General features: G+C 35.4%; 1 protein-coding gene across 9 annotated transcripts; it reads right to left on the bottom strand.

Moving 5' to 3' along the window:
* Positions 1–1,343: 1,343 nt before the first annotated feature.
* LOC110007709 (putative invertase inhibitor) lies at positions 1,344–20,752 on the bottom strand. Of its 9 annotated transcripts, none has more exons than XR_016053800.1 (5): positions 19,285–20,748; positions 12,866–15,772; positions 12,726–12,762; positions 12,457–12,589; positions 1,344–1,569 (listed from the first exon to the last, which is right to left on the bottom strand). XR_016053800.1 is itself a non-coding variant. In XM_088864342.1 (2 exons), exons 1-2 carry the CDS (start codon positions 19,773–19,775, stop codon positions 16,437–16,439), a joined length of 531 nt encoding a protein of 176 aa, XP_088720468.1. In that variant the 5' UTR covers positions 19,776–20,715; the 3' UTR covers positions 16,427–16,436. The 9 variants fall into 9 exon arrangements, 1 of the variants encoding a protein (XP_088720468.1); XR_002281805.2 differs by lacking the exon at positions 12,726–12,762 and having other exon boundaries at positions 12,457–12,683; positions 12,866–13,083; positions 15,600–15,772; positions 19,285–20,722; XR_016053799.1 differs by having other exon boundaries at positions 12,726–15,772.
* Between the last annotated feature and the right edge of the window lie 3,999 nt (positions 20,753–24,751).

The following is a 24,751-nucleotide window of genomic DNA, read 5'->3' as shown; positions in this document are numbered from 1 at the left end:
ATGTGAAGTAACTGTTAATTACTTGCCCTCCTCATTAGATATGATCGTTGATCCATTAACAAAGGGTCTAAGTGTTGAACTACTGTCTAAGTACACTAGCTCAATGAGATTTAAAAATGTTTAAGTCAGACAGTTTTCAGTTTTCATGACTGGGAAATCCGTATTTACGTGAAAATCCTCATGATAGACAGCTTAATGGACTTAAAAATGTTTAAGTCTGACAATTTTTCATGAGTGATAAATCCACATTAGTGTGAAAATCCTCATGATGGACGTTTGTTTAGTTTTCAGGAGTGACAATTCTGCATTAGAGTGAAAATCCTCATGATAGACGTTTGTTATGAGAGGCATATCCGCAAAAGCGTGAGAAAAACCTCATAACAAGAAATTTTCTTAAAAGGTCATACTCTAAAGTGAGAGTATGCATGTGACTGATTATTACACTAAGTGGGAGATGTTAGCACGTATGACCATATGGCCGCGCGTAGCTTTACCTACAATTGTAGTTGGGAAGAATCCTATCCAATGTTCACATTAACCAACGTCCATATGAATGTTGAATGTATATTCCTAAGAGCAGGGAACGTTGGATGTATATTCCTAAGATCAGGGAACTCTTGTTTTTTGAGAGATCCGTTGAGAAATGTAACAGATAGCTATTCTTCTCCCTATAAAATGGGAAGCCAGAGAAATAATGTGAACACCAGATGAATATAATTTTGCCTCTATTATGAAAAGAGTTAGTGAACAGCATCTCACTAAACAAAAAGAACCTTCTATCTCAGACCTAAAACAAGAGATAAATGAAGTAAAGAAAGAAGTTCATCAACTAAAAAATAGAATTAAAATTCTTGAATTACAAAATATATCCAATCAAAATTCAGACACAGATGAAGTAGAATTTAATCATCTAGTTACTACATATAGTCCTGATCCACCCGGAGATACTCTAGAAACGTCAGACACTAAACCACTTCTGATAACTGAACATTCTTCAGTTAACCTGTTGGATAAAATTATAATACAAAAATGGTTTGTTCAAGTAACTATCATAGTCGCAGAAGACTATAGGTTTCAAACGTCTGCCTTAATAGACTCAGGTGCTGATTTAAACTGTATCAATGACGGATTGGTACCAACAAAATATTTTGATAAAACAACATAAATCTTAAATACTGCAGATGACAGTAGACTCTTTATCAACTATAAACTCTCTAATGGCTTTGTCTGCAATAATCACCAGTGTATCCAAACACCATTTATTATGGTCAAAGGACTTAGCCAAGCAATTATCCTTGGAGTCCCATTCCTAGCATTTTTATATCCATTATCCATGGACCATACAGGAATAACATCTACATATCAAAATGTACCTATACATTTTGAATTTATTCACAAACCAAAACTCAAAGAAATAAATAGTGTTAAAAGCCAATTACAAAATAAAGAAAAACTACGAGTGCCCATAAGAGTAGGTGGATTAGACAAAGTATTATGTTTATTAGCTGCAAATAGCTATTGTGCAAGTGATAATTGTGTTTCTTCGTCGTTGGCGTCAGTGTGGCCCCCCTGCAAAAATTCACGGGTTAAAAAATCAGGAAGGGAATTGGCAGAACCGTGAATGTGTTCAATGGTAAAATCAAAGGCAGAAAAAATTGCCTGCTAGCGAGCAAATATTTGTTTAGAAACAAGATTTTGAACATCTTTTTTGCAGAATGTCTTTAGCAGCTTTGCAATCAGTGCATATGAGAAAATGTTGATTTAGAATATCACTTTGAAATTTCGTGACACAATGGACAATAGCAAGTAATTTCTTTTTTACCTTGGAATAATTTTGTTGAGTCGGATTCCAGGCTTTAGAAGTATACCTGAGTAGTTGTTCATGACCATCCACTTGTTGTTTTAGGATTCCTCCTAAACCCAACTCTAATGCATCGCATTCAATAATTTTGAAGGCATTAGGATGAGGAAGAGAAAGACAAGGAAGAGTTTTGACTTTCTTTTTAATTATTTGTACGGCTTTGGTATGAATGTCTGTCCATGGTGGGGGATTCTTTTGTAATCTATCATGTAGAGGTCTCGCATTAATGGCAAGATCTTGATAGAAATCAATAACATAATTAAGACATCCTAAGAACCGTTGAAGTTCTTTTTTATCTAAAATTTGATCAGCAAATTTATTAGCAAATTGTATTGATCTATCTATAGGAATAATGGTGCCTTGATGGATATTATGTCTTAAAAATCGAATAGGGGTTTTGAATAAAGTAATTTTTCTAGCAGATACAACTAATCCAGCATGCTGTACTGTATGAATAAAAGTATGAATATGTTTTTTATGTTCATCTATGGATTCAAAAAAGATCAAGGCATCATCAATATAAACCATCATAAATTGATAATAAGCATTGAATACATCATTCATTATTTTCTGGAATTCAGATGGAGTATTTTTCAATCCAAATGGCATTACATTCCATTCATATTGTCCAAAGGGAACGTTGAATGCTGTTTTATATTTATCTTTTTCTTGGATTTGAATTTGCCAATATCCTGACTTCATATCGAATTTAGAAAATATACAAGCATTTGCTACTCGATCTAATAAATCTTTTTTATTAGGAATTGGATATCTTATCCATTGTAAAACTTTATTTAAGGGCTTATAATTAATAACTAATCTTGGAACTCCTCGTTCCTTTTCAGCATTTTTATTTATATAGATAGTTGCACAACTCCATGGTGATGAGCTTGGTCTGATCAACTTTTTAGTTTGGAGGTCAGCAATTTTTTTTCTACACATTTCAAGTAAAGTCGTATTCTTTCGTAGGAATTTGTTTTTCATCAAATCCAGGTTCATATGGGAGACTGATACTATGTTTCTTTCGTTTCCAGAAAGCATTGGGATGTTCACTACAAATAGAACTTTCTATCTGTTGTTGGAGTTGTTGGATTTTTTGTAGTACCACATGATTTTGTAATTGTTCTTCCACTTGTTTATATTTAATTTCTTGTTTTAAAGTACAGAGAAATTTTTCTTTATTTTGTAATTGGCTTTTAACACTATTTATTTCTTTGAGTTTTGGTTTGTGAATAAATTCAAAATGTATAGGTACATTTGATATGTAGATGTTATTCCTGTATGGTTTATAGATAATGGATATAATAATGTTAGGAATGGGACTCCAAGGATAACTGTTTGGCTGAGTCCTTTGACCATAATAAATGGTGTTCGGATACACTGGTGATTATTGCAGACAGAGGCATTAGAGAGTTTATAGTTGATAAAGAGTCTACTGCCATCTGCAGTATTTAAGATTTGTGTTGTTTTATCAAAATATTTTGTTGGTACTAATCCTTCATTGATACAGTTTAAATCAGCACCTGAGTCTATTAAGGCTAACGTTTGAAACCTATAGTCTTTTGCGACTATGATAGTTACTTGAACAAACCATTTTTGTAATATAATTCTTCGTTGTTGGCGTCAGTGTGACCCCCCTCAGGAAGGGAATTGGTAGAACTGTGAAGGTGTTCAATGGTAAAATCAAAGGCAGAAAGAATTGCCTGCCAGCGAGCAAATATTTGTTTAGAAACAAGATTTTGAACATCTTTTTGCAGAATGTCTTTAGCAGCTTTGCAATCAGTGCGTATGAGAAAATGTTGATTTAGAATATCACTTTGAAATTTCGTGACACAATGGACAATAGCAAGTAATTTCTTTTTTACCGTGGAATAATTTTGTTGAGTCGGATTCCAGGCTTTAGAAGTATACCTGAGTAGTTGTTCATGACCATCCACTTATTGTTTTAGGATTCTTCCTAAACCCAACTCTGATGCATCAATTGCAATAATTTTGAAGGCATTAGGATGAGGAAGAGAAAGTCAAGGGAGAGTTTTGACTTTCTTTTTAATTATTTGTATGGCTTTGGTTTGAATGTCTGTCCATGGTGGGGGATTCTTTTTTAATCTATCATGTAGACGTCTCGCATCAATGGCAAGATCTTGATAGAAATCAATAACATAATTAAGACATCCTAAGAACCGTTGGAGTTATTTTTTATCTAAAATTTGATCAGCAAATTTATCAGCAAATTGTATTGATCTATCTATAGGAATAATGGTGCCTTGATGGATATTATGTTCTAAAAATCGAATAGTGGTTTTGAATAAAGTAAGTTTTCTAGCAGATACAACTAATCCAGCATGTTGTACTGCATGAATAAAAGTATGAATATGTTTTATATGTTCATCTATGGATTCAGAAAAGATCAGGACATCATCAATATAAACGATCATAAATTGATAATAAGCATTGAATACATCATTCATTATTTTCTGGAATTCAGATGGAGCATTTTTCAATCCAAATGGCATTACATTCCATTCATATTGTCCAAAGGGAACGTTGAATGCTGTTTTATATTTATCTTTTTCTTGGATTTGAATTTGCCAATATCCTGACTTCATATCGAATTTAAAAAATATACAAGCAGTTGCTACTCGATCTAATAAATCTTTTTTATTAGGAATTGGATATCTTATCCATTGTAAAACTTTATTTAAGGGCTTATAATTAATAACTAATCTTGGAACTCCTCGTTCCTTTTCAGCATTTTTATTTACATAGAAAGCTGCACAACTCCATGGTGATGAGTTTGGTCTGATCAACTTTTTAGTTTGGAGGTCAGCAATTTCTTTTCTACACATTTCAAGTAAAGTAGTATTCATTTGAATTGGTCTTGCTTTCATAGGAATTTGTTTTTCATCAAATCCAGGTTCATATGGGAGACTGATACTATATTTCTTTCTTTCCCAAAAAGCATTGGGATGTTCACTATATATATATATATATATATATATATATATATATATATATATATATATATATATATATATATATATATATATATATATATATATATATATATATATATATATATATATATATATATATATATATATATATATATATATATCACCTCCAAGCCTCACCAGAAGATGCAGTTTCAGGTTTCGAAAAAATATATCTCTGCCTTTAATCATGATATTGTAAGTTCTAAAATGGCACAGATTGAGCATTTCTATAAATACTTGAAAATCTTGAAAATGGATGGTTCAGATAATGCATTACAATAGACACTATTTTTCAGACTTGAAATCCTTCTTTTGCCATAGCCATACATCTCAAGGTCAACATAACCAATTGGAATGTTTTCTAGCATCTAAACAACCTTTTTAGGTGGGTTTTTGAGGTGTGCCTTACTTTAAAGTATAAGGTTGATTATAGATACTTTATATCGACTTTTGCCAAACTCTAAACCAGGCTTTGAAAGAATGGACTGATTAGCTGCATTGGTTGAATCGACTATCCAGCAAAAAATTAAAAGAAACAAAACATAAAGGAAAATAAAAGTTGCCTAGACCCATGTTTCCTATGTTTCTTTGATGATTTGGATTTTAAATCATCAAAAAAGCTTAGCGACACATGAATCATTTCTTAAAAGTAGAGAGAATTTGGCTAATGGAAGTGAATAAGCATAGTCACGCTCTGATCTCGATCTGGATTGTAGTCCATATTAGTGATTTTTGAAAGCCAGCTTTGAACACCAAATGTGTGTCTATATATATATATATATATATATATATATATATATATACACAGAACTTCCATTATAAAGGCAATTGGACTTTCCTCGTTTGGTTGTTTTCACTTTTATTTGTCCTAATTATGGGCATGCTGAGTATAGAATTTGTAAAGTTTTCTTCTACAATATGTTTTTTCTCCATGTTTTACCAAATTATTTGAAGCAAATACTTGGATTTCCCTTCACTTCAATCACCAGGTAATCTGAGTTTCTCTTATTTGTCCTAATTATGGGCATGCTGAGTATAGAATTTGTAAAGTTTTCTTCTACAATATGTTTTTTCTCCATGTTTTACCAAATTATTTGAAGCAAATACTTGGATTTCCCTTCACTTCAATCACCAGGTAATCTGAGTTTCTCTCCATCTGTGGATATGTGTAATTGCTATTGGCTGTTTTTTTATTATTTATTGTTTATTATTGAAATTAGAATATTGTTCCATATGTGGATATGTGTAATTGCTATTGGCTGTTTTTTTATTATCTATTGTTTATTATTGAAATTAGAATATTGTTTTATGCATGTAATTGTATAACTATCATGATAAACTTTTTTAAGTAGCCATAGGGTTTAAAATTTGTTTTGAAACTAGACTGCAATATGCAGAAAAGAATTCCTTATGTTCTCTCAATTTATTCATTTCGTTAAACAAATGTCTACCATTCATCAATTGCCATAAATAGAGATATATCATTATATTTTCTCGTTTACTATATTTTTCTTATAAAATATATTTATATCAATAGCAAATGATGTATGAACTTTTAAATGAGACTTGCAGAGTTGGTGCGTGTTACTACAATTATTTTATGGAATAATAATTTACTTGGAGTAGAGTGATTTGATATGCAATAATAAAAATGATTCATATTTCTTGAAGAACTTGGGGGCAAAGGATAGTCAAGCAGTGGCATTACGAGTTTCAGGTGACAGTAGCTTTCTATCGTTGTAGCTTTTTTGGATACCAGGATACACTGTATGATGCTAAGGGCCTCCACTATTTCTAAAAGTGCTTCATCCAAGGTGTCGTTGATTTCGTTTGTGGCAATGACCGATCCCTCTTTGATGTGAAATCTCTCTTTTAATTTTAGTGATAGATATAGGTACTATCACAAGCCTTGATAGTCATCCTTTGAGTAGGAGATCAATGATAGTTGTATCTTATTTTCTTTTTTTTTATAGTTAAGAATGTTAATTGAATTTTATTGACAAGGGAAATTCTTAAATCACAGCCCAAAAGAGAGGTGATGATGCCAATGCAATTGAAACTGGATTCTCTTTTATAAGAGGTCAAATAACTGGTCAGGGGATGGTGTACGGCAAGGTAGTATTTTCTAAAATTAGGTTTGGGATGGTTTTTGGAGACCTGAAAGCCGAAGCAAGTAAGCCTCTCTCTCGCACATACTGTATCACACCCATATGAAAACAGAAGAAAGAGAAATAAGAAAGCAAAGAACATGTTTAGATTTAAACCATCTAACCCTTGACGAAAGTATGAAAAATGACCCCCAATCTTTTACTATGGATCTAGTGAATGATATGAAAATTTAAAGCATTTTTAGTATCTCTTGCTAGGAGGTAATTTGAAGTTTAAAAATTTGGCATCTACTTGAAATTACCTTCTAACAAGAAATACAAAAAATACTTTAAATTTTGATACCATTCAATAGATTCATAGTAAAAGATTGGGGTTCATTTTTTATACTTTCGTGAAGGGTTAGTCTTTCGTTTTGATTCGGGATGTGTGTATGAGAGATGCTTACTTGCTTCGGCTTTCAAGTCCCCAAAAACCATCCCAACGGGGGGGTCTGTGTGAGAGATGCTTGCTTGTTTCGGCTTTCGGGTCCCCAAAAACCATCCCAACCTTGAGGGACAACCAGCTGCTCAATTCGGGTTTTAGAAGCCATTCGGGTTTTATAAAATACTATGGTTGAGAACGCACCCCATTGTTATCTTAAATACACTATCCCCTATCCAATTATTTGACCTCCTACGAAAGAGAATCCAGTTTCAATTGGATTGACGTCATCACCTCTCCTCTCTTTTGGGTTGTGATCTAAGAAATTCCATTGTCAATAAAATTTAATTGACATTCTTAAACATAAAAGAAAATAAAATAAGATACAACTATCATTGATCTCTTTATCCTTAAAGGATGACTACCAAGGCCTGTGATAATACCTATATCTATCACTAGAATTTGGAGAGAGATTTTCGACTTAAAGAGGAATCGGCCGTTGCCATAAATGAAGTCAACGGCACTCTGAATGAAACACTTGTTGAAATAATGGAGGTCGTGTTGGTCATACAGAGTATCTTGGTATCCGACAAAGCCACAATGGTAGAAAGCTGCATTATCCCCAAATACTCTTAGGAGTTGGTGTTGAGTTCGGTGAGAAATGAAGTAAATCACTGTATAAGAGAATTACATAAAAACAGTATACTATCATGAATGTAGAATGAGATAATAGAGTTAGCATGACTTGTTTAATACATGACAGAAATTGCAGTTTAGTTGCTCTAAGAAATGATGCCACAGTCCTTTTTAGATGAGGATTGTGATCCTTCACTGAAGGGTCCCAATGTGAACTTAATGGATGTGTTTTAGGACTGAAACAAGTTCAAAATACTGGCCCGCAAGATGTTACCTCTAGAAATAGTACGGAAACAACTAATTCAATTATGAATAACTATTGTAAATTCAACTATGAAATAGTTCAAAATACCTCAGGAAATAGTCGGGAAGAACAACTTCAATTATGAATAACTATTGTAAATTCAAGTCTGAATAATTGTCATAAGGTATTGGTCTTAGAACCGTATTTACACCTAAATTAAAAGAATAACCAAATATCAATGTCATGGACCCTTTTAGAACAAGCTCACTAATTCAGGTCTCTAGAACATGCTTTCTTTAAAAAATTTCGCAAGCTATACTTGTTTTGCAAATAGTTATTGTAAATGTCTTCAACCATGCACAAGCTTCTCAAATAAGAAAGGAAATCACCAAATAAAACAATATCAACGTGAGAAAAATCACCACAACAAAAGACGACGTAAGAAATTGGCAACTAGAACAATATCAAAACAACTAAAATCAAAGAAAAAGATGAAAAATATTAGGGAAAATTACTTTTTATATTTGGGGAGGAGAATCTTAATTTTTGGTAGTTATCCCTTCCAATTCTTAAAAATGAGGAGCATGCATGCATAGTACAAGAATGGTGTAGTATATTGTTTATGTACATACATAACAGCAAATAGCTCATTTTCACCATTCAGTGTAAGGCATGAAGGGTGAGATTATCTTCATGAATTATGATACTAAGTGCAAAAGATATATTTTCCTATAAAGTTAGAGAAATCTACTTGCCTTTATAAATACGTTAGAAGGAACAACTGAAAACCAGAAAGAGAACAGATCTAAGGCTCTCTGTAAAGTCTACACCATGCCTTCCACTATAGCGATGGCTCTCTCCCTCGTCTTCCTCTTTACATTAGGCCATGCAATTGCCAGGGACCCCTTCCCTGGTAAGGCATACTTGGAGCCATCAGACATACTGAAGGATGCGTGCAACCACACCAAGCACTATGACTTTTGCGTGGACATGATTGGTTCGGACCCAAAAAGCCGCACTGCAGACCTGGTTGGGGTCTCGGCCATAGCCATAAAGCTTGCCGTTGACAACACAACGAGTATATGTAACTATGTAGTGAACTACTATCACAATACCACAGGCAATCCCAAGCTTATTACTTTCTTGAGTGGTTGTGCCGATGACTACCAGTCTGCAGTCGAACTATTGAATGCCACTGCTCATGATTTTGAGGTTAAGGACTACAAAAGGGAGTTTGAGAATATCGGACGAATTATGGATGTCTCCGTTGATTGCGAAATTGAGAATGGGGCAACTCAATTTGGTGGTAGCTGTTTGGGCAACTCAATTGCGAAATCTCGCCTAGGTAGTAGCTGTTTGGGCAACTCATTCGGCATCACATCCTTGAACTCCTATGAGAACTTGCTCAATCTCTTGGGGCATTGGTGACTCACCACGTCCTTCCTCATTCTCCTTCAAGGCTGCAAGGTATGTGGTCTCCCGCTTCTTGAGACCCTTGGTTTTTGGACATTGCAAGGGCCCTCCTTCAACGCCTAACCTGATTTATTTCTTCTTTTTTCTTTACTGGGTCTTTCACCAAATGCAATAATAAAGTACTTGGCATGGCATTGCTTGGGTCCATTTTTTTTTGTTTTTTGATTACATCTGTTTAGCACAGCATTGTTGTGGATGCCCTGCACTCTTGGCTCCCTTAGATGGACCAAATGAGAGAGAGATCGGATAGTTAACTAAAAGATGCAGATAAAGTGAGGGAAGGGGAGCTTAGGACTAATCCCCATTTGTGACAAAAGAAGCTTGGGAAAAGTTGGAATTTTCTAAGCTTGGGATTAATGCTCATTCACGATAAAAGAAGCTTCTCATCTATAGGTCATGAATGAAAGAGAGAGGATAAGTAGAGACAGAAACTAAACCAAGAGACCCACAACGCATCTTGAAAGGATGAAGGGTCCGGGAAATTTGCTTTTACTGGTTATTTGGATGCCATACATCATGCTTTCCCAACCTCAAAGCCAAAATCAATGGCTGATTAATTGGGCTCAGGTCCATGAAGGGTCATCACTCTATTCTGAAAAATGCCCCAAGGAAAAACAAACAAAATAATTAGGGGCACGGGTGGGGCGGGGGAACCCGTACAACCATGGCTGAACCCATTACCACAACCTATGAATTATTACCAACCTCATGTGGTATCAAATAAAAAAGAAATGTAACAGTGAAACAAAATAAAGAAAATACAATCAAAGGATCCATGTGGATCCATTAATGTAGTATTTTCCTCGGAATGTATTTGCTTCGGCTTCAGCTTATGATCCCAAGGAACTCTGTCTGTGTTGTTGGCACCTAGCCCCCAACTAGCATACTCTGCATAATATATGGTCCTAATGCCACCAAGAAATTTACAAGCTGTAAGTCATATATAAGATTTGTTAAAGCAAATCAATATGAACTGTTAATCCATATTTGAGACATGGAAAAACTTGGGAATAGAAGACCAAAATGACTTGTTTTTCATCATTTTATATTAAACTTTTAACACTTCAAATTACCTCCCCACACAATATACTACTAAAGATGCATACAACTTTCATAATAGCCAATAGAGTTCCATAACGAGCCATGTGTTATTACCATGTCCCATGTTTTCCTTATATTTCTTTCTTTTCCTCTTTTACATCATAAACTCAGATTTCAGCTTAACCATTACTGGTAATAGGAGTCGATCTAACTCTTTATTTCTCGAATTCTTTCAATTTGGCTCTGGATCTGTATTGTGTTTCAACCTAATAGAACCTTTGGTGTCAAAGATAGCATTGGTAGCCAAAAAGCATGGAAAATTTTTAACTTTAAATTACCCCCTGACGAGAGGTACCAAACGACAGATACCAAAGATAGTTAAAATTTTCCTACTAATTGATAAATTCATAGTTAAAGATTGGGTATATATGGTGCTTCTATAAACGGCTAGATGCTTTTACATCCAAACCATGTTTTTTGTTTTCATTTTCTCTTGATTTTTATTTTGATGTATGGCAAACTCTGATCTTAGCAATGACCTCTTGTTGCGGAAGTGGGCCCAACTCTTTAGTTTACTCTTATCCTTTCAATGGCTCTTAAGAGGGTACCTTTTGTGTTTTAGCCTAATAAAATATAACCTTCAGAGCTTAGTTATCGGGAGTGGGAGTGGGATCGGCTCTGGTTCTGGAAGCAGAAGCATCAGAGCGATGTCTGCCTAAACCTCCGGAGCTCGGGGAACGAGTTTTGATGAGGGTAAAAGTAGCGGATCGAGATCCCGTATGAACAGGGAGCACGTTTCCAATACATCGGGATCAAGATCCTCATTGAACGGGAACGCTTTTTATGTCAAATGGGATTGTATTTCCATATTCATTAGGATCATGCTCCCATCGACAATAGGATCGTACCCCCATCTAATAATGTTCGTGTTCCTATTTGGAAATGATCGAGCTCCATTCAAGGAAGGATCGTGTTTTGTGCATGATTAGTCTACGCTCCCATCATAGAATTATGTTGTTTCGAAAATTTGGCTTTAAATATAATTATTGTATTTTAAAATTAATTTTATTCGAGAAGTTTCTTTTAGGATGTTTCAAGAAAATAGGGATGGAGTTTCGGAAATGTAGGGATCACGCTCTTAAAACTCTGGGAGCCGAGATCTAATTTATTCAGGAACGAGATCCTAAAATTTAAGGAACACGTTCTGTGCAGTATCGAGAGTGAGCTTCGTTGTGAACGGGATCAAGAATCCTAAAAATAGGACCGAGCTCCCAAAAAGTAGGGAGTGAGTTATGATCGAGATCTTGGCTATGGAGTTGGGTTCCGAAACGGAAGCGCCCCCCTAGTTGGGTGCTCCCGGTAAATATGCTTCGGAGTAATGGATCCTATTTTCACTTCCACTCCTTGAAAAACAACTCAAGCTTCGACAACCTCTATAAATTCATTTTTTAGCGTAAGCAAAATATACTCTTGTGAGCCGGAGTTCAGTCGATTTCTGAATTTTTAGACGACTTTCCATCTCAATGCCCTTGTACTTTTCCATCCAGCCAGCTAGAGGTGACAACAAGTATATAATTCTAGCATATCATAAATGCATACAAGGATATATAATTCTACCATATCAACTATACATGTCTAATTATATGTATGCGTGCCTGTAGAGAGATAGAGATACTCACTTGCTTTGGTCTTCATTTGACCAAAAACTGTCCCAACCTTGAGGTGCTACCCCTTCATCCATTTGGGTTGAGAATTGACCCCATGGTCGTCTTAAATGCACCGTCCCATGCCCAGGTCCCGTGATATGACCTCCTATCAAGGAGAATCCGGTTTTATTGGATTCCTTATCTCTATTTTGGGCTGTGATCCAAGATTTGCTTTCGCCAATAAAATTCAAGTGGCAATCCTAGGAACAAAGGAAGTGAAAAAGAAAATAAGAAAAAATTACCATGATCTCCTTATGCCACAATGATGACGACCAACGCCTACACAATTTCAATACATATCACTATCAAACACTTGCATTTGGCTATTAAAACCAATTACTATTTTTCACTTGCATTTCGCTCACGAGAGAGAGATTTTCACCTCATAGAGGGATCGACTGTTGCCACAAATGAAATCAATGACATTCTGAATGGCATCTTGAGTGAAATACTCGCTGAAATAGTGGAGGCCCTACTCATCATACAAAGCATTTTGGTATCCGACAAAGCCAACGCCACAATGGTAGAAAACTGTTTTATCCCCAAATACTCTTACATACACTGCTTGCCCCTTTTCTGCCCTACTTTTAGGAGCTAGTGCTGAGTTCGGTAAGAAATGAAACAAAGTATTGTACAAGAGCATTACAAAATAGTAAATTGTCATGAATCTAGAATGAGATAATAGAGTTAGCATAACTTGTTTAATACATGACAGAAGTTGCAGTTTAGTTGCTGCAAGAAATAATGCCACACATATTCCTTTTTAGATGAGGATTGTGATCCTTCACTGAAGGGTACCAATGCGAACTTATTTGGACGTGTTTTAGGTTTCCCTGTCTTCCAGAGGAAACTTAGCTTCAAGTGAAACAAGTTCAAAATACTGGCCCGGAAGATGTTACCTCTGGAAATAGTAGGGAAGAAACTAATTCAATGAATAACTATTGTAAATTCAAGTATGAATTAGTTCAAAATACCTCTGGAAATAATAGGGAAGCAACTAATTCAATTATGAATAACTATTGTAAATTCAAGTATGAATAATTGTTGCAAGGAATTGGTCTTACAACAGTATTTACATCTAAATTAAAAGAATAGTACAATATCAATGTCATGGACCCCTTTAGAATAAGCTCACTAATTCAGGGGTTTCTAGAACATGCTTTCTTTAAAAAATTTCGCAAGTTATACTCGTTTTTCAAATAGTTATTGTAAATGTCTTCAACCATGCACAAGCTTCTCAAATAAGAATCAACGCGAGAAAAATCACCACCACAAAGGGGGCAACTAAATTCAAAGGAACAATATAAAGTAAAATTACTTACAGACCAGTTTTGGGGGCCTGTTCTTACGGTCTACTCCATATTTCCCAAATATTATGCCAAGGTCCACCCCCAAGCCCACCTTTTTTTTTTGTTTTCACCCACCGTCTGACATTTCCAACATCGGACCGGTGGAAATTTCTTCTCCACCCCCCTCTTTTAATTATGTTTTATTTAAGGCTGAAACACCAAACAACCCTATCTATTGGCCTTTTGATGCGGTAAATATTGGACCGCCCTAAACTCAGTCCCCATGGTATGTTCAACGTCAAAGATATCGAATCGTTTAAATTCTTTTGTTTCGGGTGGTCCGATATTGTCAATATCAGAACCCTTGTCTGGCATTTGCAATATCAGAATATTTCGAATTTGGGAATAAAACACCAGAACTGCCCTCTCTCCCCATTATTTTTCTTCAATCTGGGTGACTCTGGTTTATATGCACTAATTTGAAAATGGTCTAGAAAAAGTGTTTTAGAAAGTATATATGAAATAACTCTTGATCGGAATTTTCGGTATGAATACTGCACCCAACCCCAAAACCTGTGATTGGTAGTAAAAGATCGATCTTCCTGTTGGGACACGATTAGGATCATGTGCAACATGCGCAATTTGAATAAAATTGCAGATGTAATGTGCAACATGCTCAATTTGTAAAATGATGGAACCACAGAATGAGAGAAAAAAAGTGATGCAAGAACTAGTTCCAGATGGTTGTAACTGAATCTCGACTCTAGTCAAAGCCCTTTTGGGCACATATCTAATTTGCGATGGGCTTATACATGCCAATATCACATATTTAATGTGCGATAGACTTGTAGAAGTCTGAATAATGAAGTCCCATCTCTCCCGTATGTAATAGGAAAATAGGTTTCTAAAAGTGACCACATGTTTAGAGTGCAATAGGTCAAACATACAAACTTCATAAACACGCTGGTCCAAGGGCTAGCTTGGCAGCAAAACCAGGAAGACATTTGTGGAAAGCTGTGAATGTCCATCTTCCAAAGGATATACATGTTCTCCGACAAGAAACAAAGGATGAGGATGTAGAAGGGATAGAACTACAGGTGCTCAAGATTATTCAAGAAAACCACACGGCGGCAGCAAAGTGTCGCATCTTATTTCTGCAATTGGGTCTCGATAAAGGGAAAGGTTTTTATACTGTTCCTACAACATAGAAGATCTACACTGGTTTGGATAAAGGGAAATATTTTTTTACTTCTTCTACAACATAAAAGATATATGCTTCCCTTACCATCAAGCCGTCCAATTTTGATCAAGAGAGGCACTCACCGTTTGATCTTTCAGGGGGTGGGGAATAAAATATAATGACCAAAATACCCCTTGAAACTTTCAAGGTATTTTGATCATTTTATTTTATTGAAAATATTTATTTTTATGTTTTTTAGATAATACAATTAGGATTGGACGTCCAAAATTTGATGTCACAATAGTTTATGGAAAAAAAATTTAAGTTAAAATAGTGTAGAGTCGTGACATTGTGATTTGGACAATCTTAACCCTTCATTCAAAATGAGGAATTGGATAAAGGGAAGTATATAAATTTTATGTTGTAGAAAAAACATAGAAAGCTTGTCCGCATATAGATATGTTAAAAAGTTCAAATGCCTACCTATCACGCAAGATCTTTGATCAACTCAATGGTCAAATAACATATTATAGACAAATATGTGTCGCCCTTTTGATGGATTGCATTTATATATTTATTTATTTACTATAAAAAATATATATATTTTTATGAAAATATTTCTACGTCATCAGAAAATGTTTTGATACCTCAAATTGGATATAAGTGGCTATGAAATAGTTCCCAATGACGGTCACCGTGGCACTTTTATAGACGTTGTACAGGTTGTGGATGCTGTGTCATTCCCGGAAACTGTAGGTGGAATTGCAGAGTCTCCAGATAGTGAAACAAAATGTTTGTCCTCATGGATCACCACCTTCTCCTTACACACACATATAATAAAGGGAGTTAGGGTTACAATGTCTTATTCCATGCTTTAATTGGAGGTAGGTAATGGGTGAACTGCGTATCTCAAAAGGAAAAAATTATGCACATAAAGAACACCTAGAGTTACAAAATACTGCATGAGAGAATCCATTTATGTAAGGGCACACATGCACGTGCACATACACACATCCATGCGCACGCACGCATACAGACACACATGTTCAATTTGGTGCTATCTAAATCACCAACATAAAGAAATCTCATATAAATTTTGTGGGATTGAGATATTATCATATTATGTGAGATTGAAATATTCTCGTAAAAATTGATATTGATATTGATAAATTTACTAAAGGAAATAGAAATTCAAAAAGATTAGGACTCTTGGATATATCTATTGGTCTTTTGAGATATATGTAAGATCTAAAAGAAGTTTTTTATTTAATATGGATTCTTAACTTTATATATATGGGATAAAAGTGCAGAGAATTCGTGTACCCTATTTGGGTCACCATATGGGAGTGGTGGTTCCTCTAGAGAGAGAGAGGGAGCTAAATAATATGAACCAGTACCTAAGCAAGCTTTTCCGCGTTGTCCTGTCCCTCCTCCAACTCCTTGCCTGATTTTTGTCTTCCTTTCCTTTTCTGTGTTGCTTTACTTTATGTGTTACTAGGTAAGAACATGGGCCTTTCACCATTGCTATAATAACCAATCTTGGTTTAGAGAAATTATCAAATACTCATAGGAGATGAACAAATTAACATATTACCTTTATCTTCAAATTTAATTTTAAAAATTCAATTAAAAAGAGCATATCCTTATTTGGGCCTAGATATGTGAGATGTTGTATAGTTCATCTCTTATGTGTATTTTGATAAATTTCGTTTTTAACTTTGTTCTTTATTAAATACGGTGACACCTTCTACAATTTGGCTTGTTTGGATGGACCAAGTTTTGTTGACAACATTGTTTCTCATTTATCAATAACACAACCAAAACATTTGTACAAAAATATATCTTTTGTACATGGAAGTCAATCATTCTTGTCCTTTAAATTTCAAGATGAGTGGTTGTAAGAGTGTCATTGAATAGATACAAAGTTCAAAAAAAATATTTTCGGACTTCGTGAATCACCCCAAGTCATCTAATATGACATCTAATGTGTGGGAATGATTGGGACTTTCATGTACAAAAGAAAAATGGTCTCTTTGTGAGGCAACAGAAACCAGGGGCCAGTACATTTCATGGGATATTTCTTTAGCATACAGCCGACTGAATAATGTATTGTTAGTACAATGGTGCCAACTCATGGAGTTGTTGCATAAAGTGTATTTATCTCAAAATGCCGGTGATAAGTTGATCTGGGAGATGGAGAGTGATGGTGTTTTCTCTGTAAAATCTTACTACAATCTTTTTTTTCATGACCGATGGAGATGGTCATGCATGCACATCGCCAAAATATGGAAATGGTCGATCCCACACAAAGTTCAAATTTTTATTTGGCTGACAGCTCAGGATAAAATTCAGACCATTGAAAATTTGATCCAAAGGAGGAAAATTCTCCCTAATGTATGTTTGTTATGCAAGAAGGATGGGGAGATTGGGGCACATCTCTTCATTCATTGCTATTTTACGTCAAGAATTTGGTACTGGTTTTTTTATAAAGTTGGGATACAAATGGTTCTTCCTTAGTTCTTTGGGGGGATTGTGTCGACTATGACAGTGATTTGTGCCCAAGACGGGACGTGTAGTATGGAAGATTGTAGTAAGTGTGATTCTCTAGGAGCTTTGGAAGGAAAGAAATAAAAGAACTTTTGCAGGGATTTCTTGTCCTTTTGATAAGCTAATCCATATCATAAAATGTTCCATATGATCGTGGTTGTCAGTGAATAAAGAGGGTAGGGGTATTTCCAAAGTGGATGTGACGGACAATCTACGAAATTTGTTCTATCTTGGTTCTAATTGCTCTAGCCCGATACGTATATAGGTGGCACCGTGTTTAGGAAGCCTAAAACTTAACTCTGATGGTAGCTCCTTTGGAAACCCAGGATTAGCTGGGATTGGAGTCGTGATGCGAGATTGCTCTGGTAATGTTCTTTTCTCCTATGCTGGTCCGCTAGGTCTTGCTAGCACACATTTTGCAAAACTAAGTGTGTTGCTTTGTGGTTTGAAGATATTCTTAAGGAAGAATTTGAGGTGTAACTGTACGATTGAAGTTGATTCCTTCAATTATTAAATGGTGTAAAAAAGAACTGAAAATCACTTGGGAGCTCTGGTCTTTGTGGTTGCAGGTGATGGACTTGGTAGATGGTGCCTCAGTTTCGATTTCCTTTTCTCATATTTATAGGGAAGCCAATAGTGTTGCTAACATTATAGCTAAATGAGGTTCCCCTATCCCCTCTCTTTTTATCTCTGATGATGTAATTTCATTTTTGTAGTTATCAATAAAAGTAGAAACCTTGGTCAAACAAAGATTGCTCCAATCACAAGGTCATGTTTCTACACTATTTTATTTTAAATTTTTTCATATAAACTATTTTGACACCAAATTTTGTATATTCAATCCTCTATTAAACTCGCACTAGCAAAAAATATATATATATAAAAATATTTTCAAAAAAATAAAATGACCAAAATACCCCTAAAAGTTTCAAGGGGTATTTTGGTCATTAGATTTTATCAAAAAAAATATTTTAAATATTTTTTATAGGGGCATCCCAATGAGAAGATGGCACATACCAAATTTCATATCCATACAATTTTTATAAGAAAAAACTAAAAATAAAATACTTTGAGATGTTGGATCTAAGATCAAACGGTGAGTGGCTCTCTCGATCAAAATTGAACGGCTGGATGGTAGGGGAAGAATAGATCTTCTATGCTGTAAGGGGAAGTATATCAACCTTTCCCGTAGCATAAAACTTTTATACTTCCGCCTATCCAACCGTCTATCCTAAATGGATGGCTTAGATGGCCCTAATTACAATGTCATGCAATATATTATTTTTTCTAATTTTTTTATATAAAACATTAGAATACCAAAATTGGAGTGTCCAATCCTCTCTTGAACTCGCCCCTATAAAAAAAATATAAAAACAATATTCTCAATAAAATAAAATAATAAAAATGTAGATGAAAGTTTCAAAGGTATTTTGATCATTTTATTTTATCAAAAATATTTTTTTAACATTTTATTTAGGTGCCCCCTATTGAAAAAAAATTAAAAATAAAATACTTAAAAGGATAAATGACTAATGGCTCTGAACGGTATATATCTTTTATGGTGTAAGGGAAGGATAGAAACCTTTCCCTTCCCTCAATTGGTAAAGTGCTTGTGCACCCTTTACGATCAGATGTACTTTGCCTGAGCAAAGTTATAATCGCAATGGTGAAAGACCTGCACCTTTATTTAGCAGCAAATATAGAAGGAAAAAAAAATAAAGAAAAAAAAAAAGCAAAGAAAAGGAGGATAAAATAAATCAGGCGAGGGGTTGAAAAAGGACCAACCCAACGTCCAAGAGCTTGCTGATGTAGTGATTCATATTTGAAAGAGCAGTAAGCTGCTGATGCATCTCCCTCATCCTATTCTCACACGTCTTTGGGATCATCACACTTCGACCCATACTATCAGTTGCAGTTGCATAGTCCTTACTTTCAAGCTCCTCGACCGCTCTGTTCAACTGAACGTTACTGAGGCTCAAGAATTGAACAAGATCAGGATCGCCGGTGGCATTGCGCCACAACTCCTGTACATAATGACTTTCCACCGCAAGCTTTATGGCTATGGTGACAATCCCAACCAGGTCTGCACTGTGGCTTTTGGGGTCCGAGCCTATCGTGTCGACACAGAAGTCGTAGTACTTGGTGTGGTTGCATACATCCTTGAGTATCTTCGATGGCTCTGAGGCTGCCTTGCTAGAGAAGGGGTCCCTGGCGATTCTAGGGTCTAATATAGAGAGGGAGAGGAGGGAGAGAGCCATGGCTAGGGTTGAAGACATAGTTCAGAGAGACGTTTCTTTTAAGCCTTAGATCTTGTTTTCCTTTCTTCCTTCTCTCATATTTATAAAAGAAAGATCATAAGAGAAAATGGATTTCTCATCTTTACAGGGAAGCATACCTTTTGCACAAAGATAATCTCCGACCGTTCAAACTCTACAATGTACGATGGAGATGAGCTATTTGCTGCTATATATGTACATGAGCAATATACTATATGATCTTTGTTGTATACATTGATTTTGTTTCCCTCTTTAGTGAATATTTTATGAAATGAATATTCTTATTTGGGAAAGATATATTACTTGGGCGTGCCATTTAACCACCATGCATGCACATATTTTCAGAAAAATTTGGAATTGATTGCTTCCAAAATATTATGATTCTGTTCATTAAACATAATGCCCCTAAACCACAGCCGGGTCAAAGGCCCAGGACTGACTATGAGCCCTACGCATGGCCTATAATTTTTGGCCCGGGGAATCAAAATTTAGGAAAGCTTCCCCGTTAGCCAAATTTATCAAAAGAGGAACATGCAAGGCAAAGTGACACATAAGTAATAAAAACTTTCCTAAATAATATTAAGAAATCAGAACCATAAGGAGGATTTATGAAACAAGGGTGGTGTAGTACACGGGTTGCTGGAAAATAGCTCTCTAAACCATGTCTTCCACACTAGCCATGGCTTTGTCCCTCCTCTTAGTGATCTGTTCTCCCACACTTGTGAAAGCGGCATGTCTAACCAGGCAAACTATTCATAGGAATACGGGAGCAAAAACTAATTTGCCCTCTTCCTACTGGAAAAAAAAAAGAAAATTGGATTTTTTATGAGAGATTAAAACTTGAATTCGTGATAGTTAAGTTTCCACCTAAAATGAAATAGAGTTGGAAGCAAAAACTAATTTGCCCTCTTCCTACTGGAAAAAAAAAAAAAAAAGAAAATTGGATTTTTTATGAGAGATTAAAACTTGAAATCGTGGAAGTTAAGTTTCCACCTAAAATGAAATAGAGTTGGATTGGGGCACTATTGATTAGTATGTTTGCAAGTTTATTGTTCTAAAAAACAGATCGGCAGGCCAAATTGGCCATCTGCTAGACCAATCTAGATTGCCGATCCATGCCAATTTGGACTGATTCTCTAAGGTGGGACCAAGGAATTGGTCTCATGGAAATTAAAATAATTAATTTAAATTTACAAAAAATTATAAAAAGTGAGAAAATAATAGAAGATTTGGCTCTTTATTCTCAAGGACGCATGCAACTGCACCAACTACTACGACTCTTGCATGGACACGATAGGTTCGGACGCATGGTCAACCTGGTTGGAGTCGAGTAGCCCTAAAGTTTGTGGTTGACAACATAATAAGCACAATTAATTATGTGCAGCTCTGGCAATGTTGGAAAATTCGCCATCAGACCTCGTTCTTTGTTGTTTAAAATGAATGCTTTCGTTTTTGTAATTTTCTAATCATTCTATACTTTTATAGGCAGTATTAATTAAATTCCTTTTTTCTCATTCTATCTTAGAGTATCTATTTGGAAACAAATCCGAATTAGCTTGCTCATGGCTTTGATCTCGTATTTCAGATTTTTGGATGGTTTATACCTTGTCAAATGGAAGTATTGTCAAATAGAAGTGAAGCCGGAGGCAATTTGTATATCTCTTGAGGCTTTGGTGTCTCTGTTTTTTAATGTCAAAATCCCAAAATAAAAAGTTAGAAAACTTCGATTCAAGTTTGATCCATTTATATTTTTTTCGTCGTCCGCCTAGAAATATAAACCACAATCCCAATTTTAGAATAAATAGAAAATCATTCGTAAGGAGGGATTTCATCTCTATTATGGAAGAGATATATAATCGCTGATCAATGTGAGAATCGGGGCTTGGCCTTGAGTAGTTAATTGTTGACATCGACAACGCTATATCTCAAGTTCAATTCCCACACTTTAAAAGGATATCAACTTCAATAACATGACAGCATTTGAAAATCAAAACACTACACAAATTATACACTGCATTTTTAAATTTTAACAGATAATTTCCCAATGTTAACTTATGGAGACGTAGGAGAGTGGGTTAGCACTCTCGTACCTTGTTACCACGTTGTCATTTCCAATCCTGCTGACACCACCTACTGACACCTTCAAAAAAAGCTAATTCCTTAATCCATATGAAAAAACAGGTAGGGGCTTGTCTTCCCTACTAAATTACCCAAAAAAAAAAAAACTTATGGAGATGTAAACATATAAGGTTTTTCCTTGATGCCAAATAACTCATCTAATAAAGTTGAATTTTTCTTAATCGGGGCGGTAATGGGCCGGCCTTTCTAGCATGACCGATAAAATGCAGATTTTTAAACTTATGGTTGGCAAATTCCCAACTACATCACTTCAGCTTCAGACGTCATGACTTGGGCAGCAAATAAGCCTGTCGTTCGAGTCCAGCCAAATTTTTTCTTTTCTTTTTTACCACCCAGGCTCAGCCCCAACTTGAAATTTTTTTAGGCCTTGAGCCTGGCACATTCTGAGGGCCTTAAATTTTGGCCTCAAACGAGGTGATAGGATCTAAGCTGGATCCCAACCTAGGGTTGGTTTAAGGTCAAGTAGACCCAGACCCAGCCAGTCAGGTCCATTTTTAGATCCAACCTGGTGGGTTTGACCAGCTGGGTCTATGGTCCGACCTGACCCGTCCCATTTCCCACCCCTATCCATAATGTAGGTGAGGAGAAAGCATTCATGTGAGAGATCATAACACATTTTAGAATCCATGGCAAAACCATTAAAGGAAAGAGATATCCATGCCAAATTTATCGAAAGTAGAGCATGCATGGAGGAAAGGTGGCACATGAGCAGTATTTTCTTTTTCTTTTTTTCTTTTTTTCCCTTTTTTTTTTCTTTTTTTTTTTTTTCCAAGTGTTACCTTTCCTAACTAAGATTCAGAAGAGAACCACGACCAGGATTTATAAAGAAATGATGGTGCAGTACATGAATTTACATACATTGCATAACTTCCCTTAAGGACAGGGATTTAACAAGAAGAAACGGATAAGCAAAAACTCTCACTGAACCATGTCTTTCACCCTAGCCATGGCTCTCTCCCTCCTCTTCCTCTCTACATTAGACCCTACAATGGCCACGGACCCCTTTTCTAGTGAGAACTACACAGGGGCGGTTGAGTTTATGGGCAAATGCGTGTAGATCTCCATGAGTTGCGAGGAAGAGAATAGGTCTATGCATATATTCCTTACTCTTTCAGACATGAACCTGTACCTCGACAAGCTCTTGAATATTGGGTTGGCCCTCCTTCAACTCCTCATGTAATCCATCGTTTTCTTTCCTTTATTTCATTTTTTTGTTGAAAAAACACCCTTGCAGTAATAAAATACTTGCCCTAGCATTGTTGAGGTTCAATATCTCTTCTGTTTCGTACAAGAAGCTCTTGAATGCTGGATGGACCAGGTTTTGAGATCTGCACTGTTTGTTCACTTTTTCCTTTTTTTTGGGATTATACAACATGCAGCCAAAATACCCGGTAAGAAAAAAAGATAATAAGAACCATTTTTTTTAATTGTAATTAACTCCAATGTTGGTTCAGCCCTTCAAATATGCCTAAGAAATTGTACTCAAATATGACATAGAAATTGCAACTCACAAATGTCTGAGAGTATAATAGGATTGATAAGCACAAAACTACAAACAAATTAGCTTTAAGTTCAAACATGTTTCTTTCAGACCTGTGAAAAACTAGTAGAATCATATGAGGGCCAAAGAATCCGAAGGTTTACGATGGCCAACTTTTAACCACATAAACTTAAGTAAAGAATTCGAAGAATCACTGAGACAGTGAAACTCTGCTAAGTCTCAATGAAAGGCTTCTACACATAAAATTCAAGAAAAGGATGCCGAGTTCTGGAATTCAAGAAAAGGATGCTAAGTTCTGGAATTCAAGAAAAGGATGCTAAGTTCTGGAATTTGTTAAGTACTAGTATAAGTTAAATTGCCTGGGCCAAAAACGGTAACTATTGGTGACTACCTGATCAATTCAGCTAGGAGCCTAAATGGATCATGCAATTTGGATTCCAACAAATTTGCCAAGAAAGGCATGGAAAATAGGAAAAAAGCCCAAAAGTTAGCAAATGGCAACATTATTTGGATTTCAGCAAATTAAGCATCTTTGATTTTAAAAATATAAAGCAGATTATAACATTTCAAAAAAATATAAAGCAGATATATATAGGGAACAAAAGCATCACATAACAAACCGAAGTAGATATGGCATCAGAAGTTTAAAGCATGAAATCACATGTAGACTGTACTAAGTGGCTCATGAAGAGTTGCTAAGCATGAGCGTGTAAGAGAATTTCACATGTGAAATCAATGTTGATCTTATCATGGGTACAGACACCATTAAGAGAGAAAATGGGTACAAGATCCATTAAGAGAGAAAAAAAAAAACACGATTAACTTCAGAAGAGAGAAACATGTGCAGCTGCCAGAACCCTGCAACATTACAATCCCAAAACTTCACATCATTAGCAATGTGAAGGCCAAAGTAGTAAGTAATGAGGCAGAAAACAATGGCCAAAATTTATAGTTAAAACAAATTATTCATGAGAAGGATCTCAAATAGCCCATTGACTAAAATGATTAGCCTTATCTCATGTTTCTGAGTAATTTGACCAGAAAATATTTTATCCCATAGCACCATGACACGCACCTCAAAGATAACCCGGAAATGCTTTTTGTTTATGCTATCTTTCAATCTGCAAGCATATGGAATACATGTTCAGTGGGGAGTCTCAAATGAATGTTGCAAATACAAATACAGCAAGTACATAATAAAAAATCTATTGATGGATCATGTAAAGAGGATTTGACCAATAAATACACAAAGAAACAAAGAGACAGAAAATATCTTCGAATAAACAATTGGGTAGATACAATCTATGAAACTTCTAAATTATACGAGAGTGAGAGG

Source organism: Amborella trichopoda, chromosome 4 (genome assembly GCF_054954075.1).
Source record: "Amborella trichopoda isolate Santa Cruz 75 chromosome 4, AtrichopodaSantaCruz75HAP2 v2.0, whole genome shotgun sequence".
In the NCBI taxonomy this organism is placed as follows: domain Eukaryota; kingdom Viridiplantae; phylum Streptophyta; class Magnoliopsida; order Amborellales; family Amborellaceae; genus Amborella; species Amborella trichopoda.
Note: the sequence above shows the minus strand (reverse complement) of the source record. Positions and strands in the feature narration are given on the sequence as shown.

What these genes read in the sequence shown, in the direction of transcription:
- LOC110007709 (XM_088864342.1), bottom strand. Translation starts at nt 19,775, where the DNA reads ATGTCTTCAACCCTAGCCATGGCTCTCTCCCTCCTCTCCCTCTCTATA. An exon ending in AGCAAGCTCTTGGACGTTGG is followed by an intron (nt 16,477 to 19,284) that starts GTTGGTCCTTTT and finishes TGGTTATTATAG; the next exon opens with CAATGGTGAAAGGCCCATGT.